Source organism: Sturnira hondurensis, unplaced genomic scaffold, assembly GCF_014824575.4.
Source record: "Sturnira hondurensis isolate 20B ecotype Veracruz unplaced genomic scaffold, ASM1482457v3 Scaffold0019835, whole genome shotgun sequence".
NCBI lineage: Eukaryota > Metazoa > Chordata > Mammalia > Chiroptera > Phyllostomidae > Sturnira > Sturnira hondurensis.
The window spans coordinates 5,016,191-5,027,220 of NW_028092466.1; the positions used below are offsets into that span (position 1 = coordinate 5,016,191).

Below are 11,030 nucleotides of genomic sequence, written 5' to 3' on the forward strand. Positions count from 1 at the left end.
CTTCCCAGGGCTCTTGGCTTCCCTGAGAAGGTCCCCTAAACCCCAAATGAAAAAGAGCAACCATGGCTTATTCTCTTTAATTTCCACGTATCTACATTCTGTCACAATAATAATAAAAATAATATCTTTTAAAAATCCACAGGGAATTATCAGGAGAGGAGCTTGTCGTGGACTCTTAGCCCTCACAGTTGGGAACTCCTGGCCTAGGCCCAGTCTCTCCAGTATCCAGTCCCTCGTAGTGCTTGCGAGGAGTACTGGGGACTCATTCTCACCCAGAATATAGTAAACACAGTGTCCCAGAGGGCTGTGGCCAGGGTGGGGAGTCAGGACATAAATGGGGCATCAAAGATCGGGTTCAGGAGCTAGTGAGGTGGAAAACCAGAGTTGGGGGGAGGAGCAGTCTGAGATGAATGGGAATATTTATGTGGCATAGAAAACACGTGAACAAGCCCTGGCAGCCTACCCAGGGAGAGGTGGGTCTGAGGGGAGGAGCAGCTGAGGGTGGGGCAGAAGGGACTGGGGTGCTCAGAGAGTTGTGAGGAACCAGTGGCCTGGGAAAACCATCATTAGGCCAGAGCCCCTCAGTGAACTTGGAAGAGTCCAAAGTAGGTGAGGAAAGGGGCAGCCTTGAGATTGGCCCAGGGGAGGGTACGGATCCGCAAGGAGGATCCTGGCCTCAGGGGCAACAGCCCAGACACCTGGCAGAAACGGAGCTGGGACCCAGGGGAACTTGCCGCGGTGGCGGAGAACTCTTCCAGGCATCGCAGGGCCAGCGTGCCATCCACTAGCAAGTCCAGCTTCAGGTAGACAGCCTTTCCCTCGTCAAAGTGCACCTGGCGGGCAGGGAGAGGGTGGTGGAGTCCAGGCCACTGCTTGCCCTCATCTCAAGTTCACATTTCCTTAGAGACCCAGATATCCTCTCCAGCCCAGACCCCAAACTCCTCCTCTCCACCCTCTAAACCAAACCCTTCTCCCTCAGTTTCTGCTTTACCCATGGTGCCAGGTGGGGCTTACCTGACAGTACAGGTAGTAGAGCCCAGCCCGGGTGACTATAAATCCCCTGCTCTGGCGGTCATAGCGAAGTGGGTTGGAGCTGTTGATTTTGGCCTCCTCCCAGCCACTCACCGTCCCGTCCACACCTGAACGTGGATGTTCAAAGACAGGGGAAAGTCCCTTCACAGGACTTTCACACATTCCCTAGACACTCATTTAGTTTATAAACCTTCAGAGCCCACCTTACCCAGAAGACATATAAATGGCCCAGCACAAGGGTGGATCCATGGCCTTTGGAGCCCACAGTGTAATGGGAAGTTATGTGAGGAAGTCCGACATATGTGAGCAAAACCACACACAGCAAGTTGTCACCAGCCATTTCTGGGGAGAAGAGTGGGACTGAAGGAGAAGTGTTGGGGCTTTCGCATTTTGTGTCTGTAGTGTTTGTTTCCTTTACTTTCAGAATGCATACATATATCACTTGAATCCCACAATATTTGGATATTAAAAGAAAATAATAAAATGGTACCCATATGTTCATCAACTGATAAAAGGGTAAGGAAAATTCTCCTACACCCACACAATGGCATATTATTCAGTCTTGAAAAGAAATGCCATGAACTGTGAAAACACTACACTAAGTGCTTTCAGTCATAAAGGACAACACAGTATATGATTTCTAGGAAATGTCCAAATAAACAAATATAGAGAGACAGAAAGTAGATTAATGGTTGCTTAGAGCTGGAAGGGGGAGGGGGTTGGAGAAATAGGGGATAATGGCTACAGGGTACAGGCTTTCTTTTTGAGGAGATGAAAATGTTCTAAAGCTACTGTCATGATGGCCACACAACGGTGTGAATGTACTAGAAACCATTTAACTGTACACTTTAAATGGGTGAATTCTGTGGTATGTGAGAACAGCTTTATCTCACTAAAGCTGTTACAAAAAAATAATCTAGAGCTAGGATAATAGGAAACTGCAAAGAAGATAAATAATAAAATAAGAGAACAGGACCTCAAATGGCTTCCCAGGTCCCCACAGCCACCCTGTCCATCTCTCCACTCGGATCTCTCACACACCTCCAATTTGCAAGAGTCCACCTACTCTGGCCTTCTTTCTGTTCCTGCTGAGAACCAAGTTCCTTGTCCTGCAGGGTTTTGTACTGGTTTTCCCTCTTCTCAGAACACTGTGGCCTGCCTGGCATCTTCTGTCAGTCAGGTATCAACTCATCTGAGAGGCCTTCCCAGGTCACCTAGTTTAAAATAGCCAGACCCAGCCCTGGCCGGGTGGCTCAGCTGATTGGAGCGCCTGCCATACACCAAACATTGCAGATTCCATTCCGGTCAGGGCACCTGCCTAGGTTGTGGGTTTGATCCCAGGTTATCAGTCGGGGTCGGTAAGGGAGGCAACCAGTCAATGTTTCTCTCTCTCTCTCTCCCCCTACCCTTCCTCTCTCTCTAAAATCAATAAAACATATCCTCAGGTGGGGATATTTTAAAATAATAATAAATATAATAAAATACCCAGACCCAGCCCTGCCACTGTTAATCTCTTCTCTACATCACCCTGTTTCCTAGCCTAGCAGTCGCCATCATGGGAACTCATCTGGTTCATTTACGTATGTGGCGGTTTGGGGTCTGAGTCCCAAGAGAGGGCAGGGGCAATGGTCCTGTTCACCACTCTATCCTTGCACCTGGGCTTTGGCCCACTCTGAGTGGGTGTCCAGCAAACACAGGTGGGAAGATCAAGGGAAGGAGGTGCACTGGCCAACAGATCTCTGTTGCGGTCCACCGACCGCTCTCCTGGACCTCACTGGCTTGTTCTGTAGACTCAGCAGCTGCCCTCCTCAATCACTCACACTCTGCAAGCCCAGGGCCTCATCCTTATTACTCTCTCAAGGAAAATGTAATGCTCTCTAGGCATTTTCATCCTCACTTATGGGTTACCGAGCCCTTTACCCGGCAGGCTCTAATCCAGGCTCCAGCCCTGCCCCTTCTCATCCTGCTAACTGTGTCCACCTAAATAGCCCCAGGTACCTCAAACACATCTCGACCAAAACTGAGCTTGCCCCACCCACTAAACTTGCTCTGTTGTCTGCATTCCACATGGGGCTCATGGTTCTACCTCCCACCAGGTACCAAGCCTCCTTCTCCTTCACTAACTTTATTTACCCATCACTATCCGCTCCGAGCAACCTTGCCACCCACCTCCTTTCCAGTCCAGTCCCTGCCACTCCTCCCTGAGACCCTTCTTAGCCTCTTCTCTTCAGCCCCATTTCCAGCCTTGCTTGCTCACGTAAACCATGTCCAGTATACAAACACACTGGAGCTGGGTCCAAATCTCAGTTCCACTGCTTAGTATCATCACGGCCTCGGACAAGTTAAGGAACCTCCATCTACACAATGATCAGAATATCTTCCTGTTAGGACTGACATTGTACGCTCAATAAATGTTAGCTAAGATCCATGTAGTATTCCTTATCACTAAAAGGATTGAACTTTTCCTTGGTCCACATCCCCCTCTAAAGCTGTAACAGGAAGTTATGTGAAGAAGTCTGACATATGTGACCAGAACTGCACACAGCAAGTTGTTACCAGCCATTTTTTCTGTTTCTTTTATGGAGAAACATCTGGAAAGGATGGTCACTGTCTCCAATTCCTATTTCAGATTTTCTCTTAACCCAGTCCATGCTGACTTCAGTCCTAATATATGCCACAGAAACGACCCTTGTCAAGGTCACCAGTTAACTTCTAATATTAGCAAACCCAGCAGTCATTTCTCTGTTCTCATCTCATGTGACCTGTCAGCTGCATTCAACACAGACAGCCACATCCTTCTTGAAACTGTGTCTTATCTTAGGTTCCACGACATTACCCTCCCCGTGTTTCTCCCCCTTCCTTTGGCTGCTTCGCAGTCTCTCGTGGGTTTGCCTCCTGTGCTCCACTTCTAGATGCCCCAGAGCCTCAGGGCTTCACTGGTGGGGCCCTTCTTTCCACTGGTGTTTCATCCAGTCCTATAGCTTTAAACACCATCCAGATGGTGACATCTCCTGACTTTTTTAGTTCTGACCTAGCCTGGGCTTGTCTACTATGTCCAGACATCTATTTGTGGAGCTCACTTTTTATTATTACCTATCTACTTGTTTATTATCAGATCTCAAATTTAATTATTGATTTACACACCTCTCCACACATTTCTTCCCTGAGGTACCCTATTTTAGCAAATGGTGTAATTATTCCCAGAGATGCCCAACTTTAAAATCTGGAAGTCATTTCTGATTCCTCCCTTTCCCTTATCCTACATATCCAACCAACAGGCATGCCCTGTCTTCAGGCCACATTCTGAATCTACCTACTTCTCTCCATCTCAGTTGCCAACCTCCTTGACCAAGTCACCTTCATGTCTTGACTCCTGGCCTGTCACATGGAAGGGCATTCCAGGTCAGGGAACAGTATGTGCAAAGTCCAGAAGAGGCACATTGGTGGGGGAGGGGAGTCAGCCCAACAAGTGTGGAGCATGCATAAGGATGTGCAGGAAAAGGAGGTTGGGACCATGGCAGCCTGGAAGCCAAGCAGAGAAGCAACAGGATAATGAAAACGAGGTTTGCGGGGCTTCGCTTGGCAGCACAGGTGGGACAGGGTAGAGGGTGGGAGAATCTGGAATGGGGAAAGGATTAGAGATTGGGTTTCAGGTTCTGATGTCATGGTGCTGAAGTGGGGGTAGGGTAGGAGTGGAAAAGAAGAATAGAGACCAGAGCATTTTGAGAAAAATGACCAGAGCATGAAGACTCAGAGTATATGGAGGGAAAAGAAGAAAAAAAAATCAAAGGTGCTTCTTGAAGAAGAGTGAGGCCTGAAGGAAAAGCTGGGCTGGTGGTTTGGTGAGGGAATCTGCCTAGGTTCTGGGTGGGGAAGAGGTCTCCCGGGAGTACCATGCCTGTGTCACAGAGAAAGTTCAAGTTTGGGACCTGAGAGAACTGAACCCTGAGGACTTTCCTGGACTGGATTCCAAAGTCCTGAGGCTGCAAGCAGGGATGAGGGTAGTCAATGTTTTGAGGGGCCCCTTTTCTAAGAAGCCAGTGCTGTGGGGGTCAGGGAAAAGCTCCGAGGTGGGAATAGGTCTCACCCACCCGCTTGTATGCCGTCCTGTCCCAGCTGTGGGTGAACTGTAAAACATAGGAAAGGGGTAGTGAGACCTGCCCTGCCCCTCTGCCACCCATCCTCCCTGGGCATGGCTCACCCAGCACCCACCTTCATAGTGGGCCGCAATCACTCTGCGAGCCCGCGTTTTCCGGTCTTTAGGCGCTGAAAATCAAGGAAACAAAGATGGGTAAAGCAAGCCACCACGTGTCTGTCGGATCAGGAACTACTCCCCCAGCCTCAGCCCCCTCTAAGGACCCCAACACCCTTATTCTTGTCCAGACTCCTGTCTTCAAAATCTCATGCCTTATCTTCCTATGTAAGTAGAGTGACTGTAATTTATCGTCCAACTTGGGATGATTCTAAGAGAAAAGGGGGTGTTATTAATAATCACACTGAACCCTGATGGTTATGGCTCAGTGGGTTGGGTGTTGTCCCACAAACCAAAAGGTCGCCGGTTTAATTCCGAGTCAGAGCACAAGACTGGGTGGCAGGCCAGGTCCTCAGGTCGGGGTGCTCAAGAGGCAACCGATAGATGTTTTTCTCACACATTCTCTCGCTCTCTCCCTCCCTCCCTTCTCCTCTCTCTAAAAATGAATAAATAAATAAATAAATAAATAAAGTCTTAAAAAAATCAGCCCTGGCTGGTGTGGCTCAGTGGATTGAGCAGTGGCCTATGAAAGGTCACTGGTTCAATTCCTGGTCAGGGCACATGTCTTGGTTGTGGGCCAGGTTCCCATTTTGGGGTGAGTAAAAGGCAACCGATTGATGTTTCTCTCCTTCTCTTTCTCCCTGCCTTGCTAAAAATACATAAAATTTTAATAATAATAATAATAATAATAATAACAATCACCCTGAGATAACAGGGGTAAGCCAGGACAGTCCTTCATACACCAGATACGTGGTCACATCATTATCCCGTTCGTGAGCTTCTTTGCTGATTGGGGCCTCCACCTTGCCTACATCCTGACTCTGAACACCCCCCCCCCTTTATTCTCTGTGTCTCAGTTTCTCCATCCATAAGTGAGGATAATGGTTTTTGATCTGCCCACTTCATGGGGCTATTATAATGAACAAAAGCAATAGTCAATCCAGAAGCCACCACAGACCAGTCACTACATCCCTAAGGTTGGGGTAAAGGGATGCTCACCATTTCTGCGACGCCGAACCAATTGTTTCAGGAAAGGCTCAGGATCCTGGCTTTCCTCTGACAGGGGACTCAGTTCCTAGGGGAATTGAGGGAGGCCTAAGTCAGAGTCTCGCCACAGATTCCCCAAAACATGGGAATGTTTCTGAGACTGACGGGCCATTAGGAGAGCCAAGACAGGCGCAGAAGTCTTAGGGGACAGAGTCCCCAGCCAAGTGTGGCTGAGGCCAAGTTCCTGGGGTCAGGTCTCAGCCCTTATCCTTTTCAAAGACCAGTCAAACTCCCCCACCTCACAACCAGCACAGACCCTGCAGGCACTTGGCACATTGCACATACATCCACACCCAGTCAGAATGCACAGTGAGCACACACCCTGCACACACAACCAGCATCCCTCTTCCACAGCAGGTTACGAAATCTCACACTCCCACTTGGCCCTCAGCCAATAACACTTGGTACTCAGGTGACACAAACCTCTTACGCACAGTTGTCACCCTCTTTCTCTCTCTCTCTCGCCCACTAATGGCTGACAGGGCCAGGGCACTCCCTGCATCCTCATCTCACACGCACTTCACACACCCAGCAGCTTGCAGTCAAGCATCCACACCAACTCACCAGAGGGTCCTGGTCCTCTTCTGCCACCAGATCCCCCTGGGAAGGCTCCTGCTGGGAAGGAGGTAGTGTCATCCTGTCCTCCACCTGACATCTCACCCTCCACCCATCTATCTTCCTGGCCTCTTGCCCTCAGTCCACCCAGCCTCATCAGCTGCTTCCTAGACTTTGTTCCTAATTTACCCAGGGAGGGGTGTGCAGCAGGGCCTCACCTGGGCAGACCACGATGCTCGGCTCCCCAGGCTGACCACGGCCAGCAGGAGGCCAAGGCAGGCCAGCACCAGGCCCAGGCCCAGCATGAGTGGGGCCAGCAGGGCGGTGCCCGGCTCCCCCCTGCGCCCCCTCAGCCTCTGGCTCCGACGGGCAGCCATGGGGGCGGGGGCTGTGCCTGCCTCACCGCCCCCCCATCCCAGGACCCGAGGGATCGGGGGAGGGGGAGCCGGTGGGCGGATCGGGCTGGAGAGAGGGAGGGGCAAGGGAAACCAGGCGGGAGGGCGGGGATGAGGACAGGAAGCCGGACACTGTTTGTGTGATTAAACTCAGAACCCGTGGAGCGCTGTGCACCGAGCGGAGTGCGCGCCTCTTGTGTGTCTCCACAGGGCGATTCCCTGCGAAGAGGCACACATCGCCTGAGCGTGTAAAAGCAGGGGCGACCTTTGAGTGTGCAACCAAGGGCTCTCCATACAGACCGCCAGAGAGAGGGAGTAAAGGCAGAAATAAGCAAAAATTCCACCCAAGTTTATGCGCGGGTGGTCAAGCTGCGAGACCCCTGCAACTCCTACGATCTAGTCCTGCCAAAACAGGATGATTAATTTAGGGCTCCCAGACCAACGTAACTAGGTAGTGTGTGGCTTGTCTTATTAGTTCCTGAGTCAACATGGTGAGGACCAAGGCACATTTGGATTTTATCAGCTGCACCTAAAGACAGCGCTGCCCTGCAAGTACCTGGGAAGGAGACGGAGGACATCACTAACATGGGTCGTGTTTTCACTTCTTTCGGCAAATCAATTGGTAGTTGATTTCAACATCAGAGGCCTGCAGTTTGATTAATTAAACATCTCTAAGAATGCCAGATTCCTACCCACCACTGTCACCGCTAAACCCCAGTGTGTTCTCCAAAGGCACTAACCTGGAAACACAAGGGCCCCTTCGGCTAATAGCTAGGGTTTATAGGGCTTTATGAGCTCAAGGTGGAGCTACATGCGCTCTATAAAAGAATTTAGTAAAAGCTGGACCCTGTTTTTTGCCATGGAAACACTTGTAAACAGTAAGGCCCTCACAAGTTCACTTTTGCACATTTGCAGAAAGTGAGAACAATTCTGGTGCAAGAGAGATAATTAAACAATAGGGTAAAATAATGGTTCTGAGTAAGTATGCGGAAGCCTCTTGCCCTATGCCTCTGCCCGGTCCTGCCCTCTCCCCTCTACACTCCTATCTTGCTGGTTCCTTTTCTGTTCTGGAAACTGCTGAACTGCTTCCTGCTTTAGGGTCTCAAGAACCTGTTATTCTCATTACTTGGAACACTCAGGCCACCCCCACCCCCAGGTGAAGTCATATGGGAGAGTTTTTCAGATCTTTTCTTTCTTTTTAAAAATGTTTTTATGTAGCCCTGGCTGGTGTGGCTCAGTATATTGAACGCCAGCCTGTGAAACAAAGGTTTGCTGGTTCAATTCCCAGTCAGGCCACATGCCTGGGTTGCAGGTCAGGTCACCAGTAGAGGCACACTAGAGGCAACCACACATTGATGCTTCTCTCCTTGTCTTTCTCCTTCCCTTCCCCTCTGTCTAAAAATAAAAATAAATATTTTTTATTGATTGATTTTTAAGAGATGAAGGGGTGTGTGAGAGAGAGACATGGCTTTGTTGCTCCACTTCTTCATGCAGTCACTGGTTGCTCCCACCCCCGCAGCTTTGGCACGTCATTGGGAGGGCGCTCCAACCAGACCTGAGCTAACCAGCCAGGGCCATATCATCTTTGCTAACTAGGATCCTAGCCACCCTCGATCTCTATTCTGGTACCCTTTATTTCTTTCGTATTTGTCGCTGTTGATAATGATCTATTTGGCTACTGTCTACCCAACTATACTATAAAATGTAAAATGACATATTTCTTGATTTATGTGCTTATTGTCTGTCTCTAGGATGTAAATTCTACGATGACATTATTTATTACTATATCGTCAGTACTTCATCAGATCTGGGCTCTGCAAACAGCCCAAGAACAACCTGTTGATAAGACAAAGTTTATTACTTATCCCTTAACAGTCTGATAACGCCTCATAGCTAGACGGGCAAGGCCACATTTATGGAGACTTTGAAGTTTGGTTTAAGATGGGTCTTTCCATCACTATGCTATACACCTAAAACTAATACAAAGTAATACTGAATATAAACTCTAATTGAAAAAAAAGAGAGAGACAGGTCTTTCCAATCTGAGGTAAGAGTGCCTGAACAGGGAGTTATTTAGGATTGCTTAGGGGTTACAGTGTAGTCAGTTAGAATGAACACAGGAAAATGAAGATTTTGAGGTGAGGCATTCAGTCTTATGGTGAAGCTGTCCGTTGATGCTGTCTGTTGAAGAGCTGGTGGGTCTCTCAGGAAGTTCCTAAAGTTAATTTTCAATATTCATCTTATGTGTAAAAGCTTCAGAATAATAGTTGTGCCAATGAAGACTGTGGAATAGTCATATTAACACAGATGTGACTTGTGTGAGTGTACATAGGTTTCAGTTCTCAACTTACTGCAGTGCCTTGGATGTAACAGGTGTTTAAGAGAGACACTTGTTAGCTGATTGAACCGAAAGCTCCAAGGGGACAAGGACTAATATGTCTTTTCCTCTGTTTATATTCTGTGCATAGTTCAGTGTCTGCAAAACAGGGAGCACCCAATAAAAATGTCTTTTTTTCTTATGTATGTTTTTACAAATCCACTTTTATTTATTTGCTTTTCAATAAATTTAAATCCTTGAAGGGTACAGCATGACACGGATTCCATGTCCAACCGCCTCAGCAGGAAGGCTGCTTCAGAATTGGGCGCGAACCATCCACTGTTTCCATGAGCACGAGTTCCCTTTCCCCGGTCACTCCAATTTTGGTCGGTTTGCCACCAGGCGTCACCATGTTGTTCTTTTCCTTGTACACATAAGCACATCACTTGCCTAGATAGAATTCCGTGTCATCTTGACAATAAACACCTTAAATTTCCAGAAGAGCTGGTGCTCCCCCAGGTTCCAGAGACCCTGCTGATAGCCAGCAAAAATGGCCTTGGAACACAACCTTTCAGACAGATGTATTTGTTGTTTTAGAAGTCCTGTTCCCTTCCAGCAGGCCTCCGCAGGATCCTGGATGGCAGAAAGAGCTCACTAAATACTTCTTGGATGAGTAAATGAATGAATGAATGAATGGACAAATGGATTCTAGTCATTGGTATTTTTTAAAAATATTTTATTTATTTATTTTTAGAGAGAAAGGAATGGAGTGAGAAAGAGAGGGAGAGAAACATCAGTGTGTAGTTCCCCCTCATGCGACTCCCACTGGGAATCTGGCACGAAACCCAGGCATGTGTCCTGACTGGGAATGGAACCAGTGACCTTTCGGTTCACAGGCCAGCCCTCACTCCACAGAGCCACACCAGCCAGAGAGGTAGTTCTTTATTAAATGTTATCAAAGATCACCACGCATATGAGGAGAACTAGCAGCATGCCAAGAAAGATAAAAATAAATAAACAAACAAAAATCCTGACACTGGATGTAACAGGGTTAATTCAGAGTACAAAGGAGCTACCTGATATACTTAAAGAGATTGAAGACAAAACATCCACAAAACAAGAACTGTGCAATATGTGGGAAAAACAATTTAGAGATAAAAATATTTCTCAAAGTCAAAAATGTGGTTGCAAAAATAAAATATTCAAAGAATTAAGACATAGAGTTGAGGGGGAAAAATCTGAAAAGCATAGAGCAAAAATATGAAAAGACAGAGATCAGGGGCAAAGATAACAAACACAGGACCAGTCCCAAAAGACCAAATGGTCATCAGGAATCACAGAACATAAATTTGAATAAAGTGGAGAAGATGAAAATATCTTAGAAACAAATACGCAATTTCCAGAACTGAAAGACATGTCCTCATTCTAAAAG

At 47.8% G+C, this 11,030-nt stretch overlaps 1 protein-coding gene across 2 annotated transcripts; it reads right to left on the bottom strand.

The window, feature by feature from the left end:
* Positions 1–61: 61 nt before the first annotated feature.
* Positions 62–7,372, bottom strand: TNFSF12 (TNF superfamily member 12). 2 transcript variants are annotated; one of them, XM_037028329.1, is made up of 7 exons: positions 7,105–7,372; positions 6,896–6,946; positions 6,284–6,359; positions 5,245–5,298; positions 5,124–5,159; positions 1,015–1,139; positions 62–833 (listed from the first exon to the last, which is right to left on the bottom strand). In XM_037028329.1, the coding sequence occupies exons 1-7, from the start codon at positions 7,261–7,263 to the stop codon at positions 582–584; spliced, it is 753 nt and encodes a 250-aa protein (XP_036884224.1). In that variant the 5' UTR covers positions 7,264–7,372; the 3' UTR covers positions 62–581. The 2 variants fall into 2 exon arrangements, with proteins under 2 accessions (XP_036884224.1, XP_036884225.1); XM_037028330.1 differs by having other exon boundaries at positions 6,896–6,943; positions 7,105–7,370.
* Positions 7,373–11,030: the final 3,658 nt, after the last annotated feature.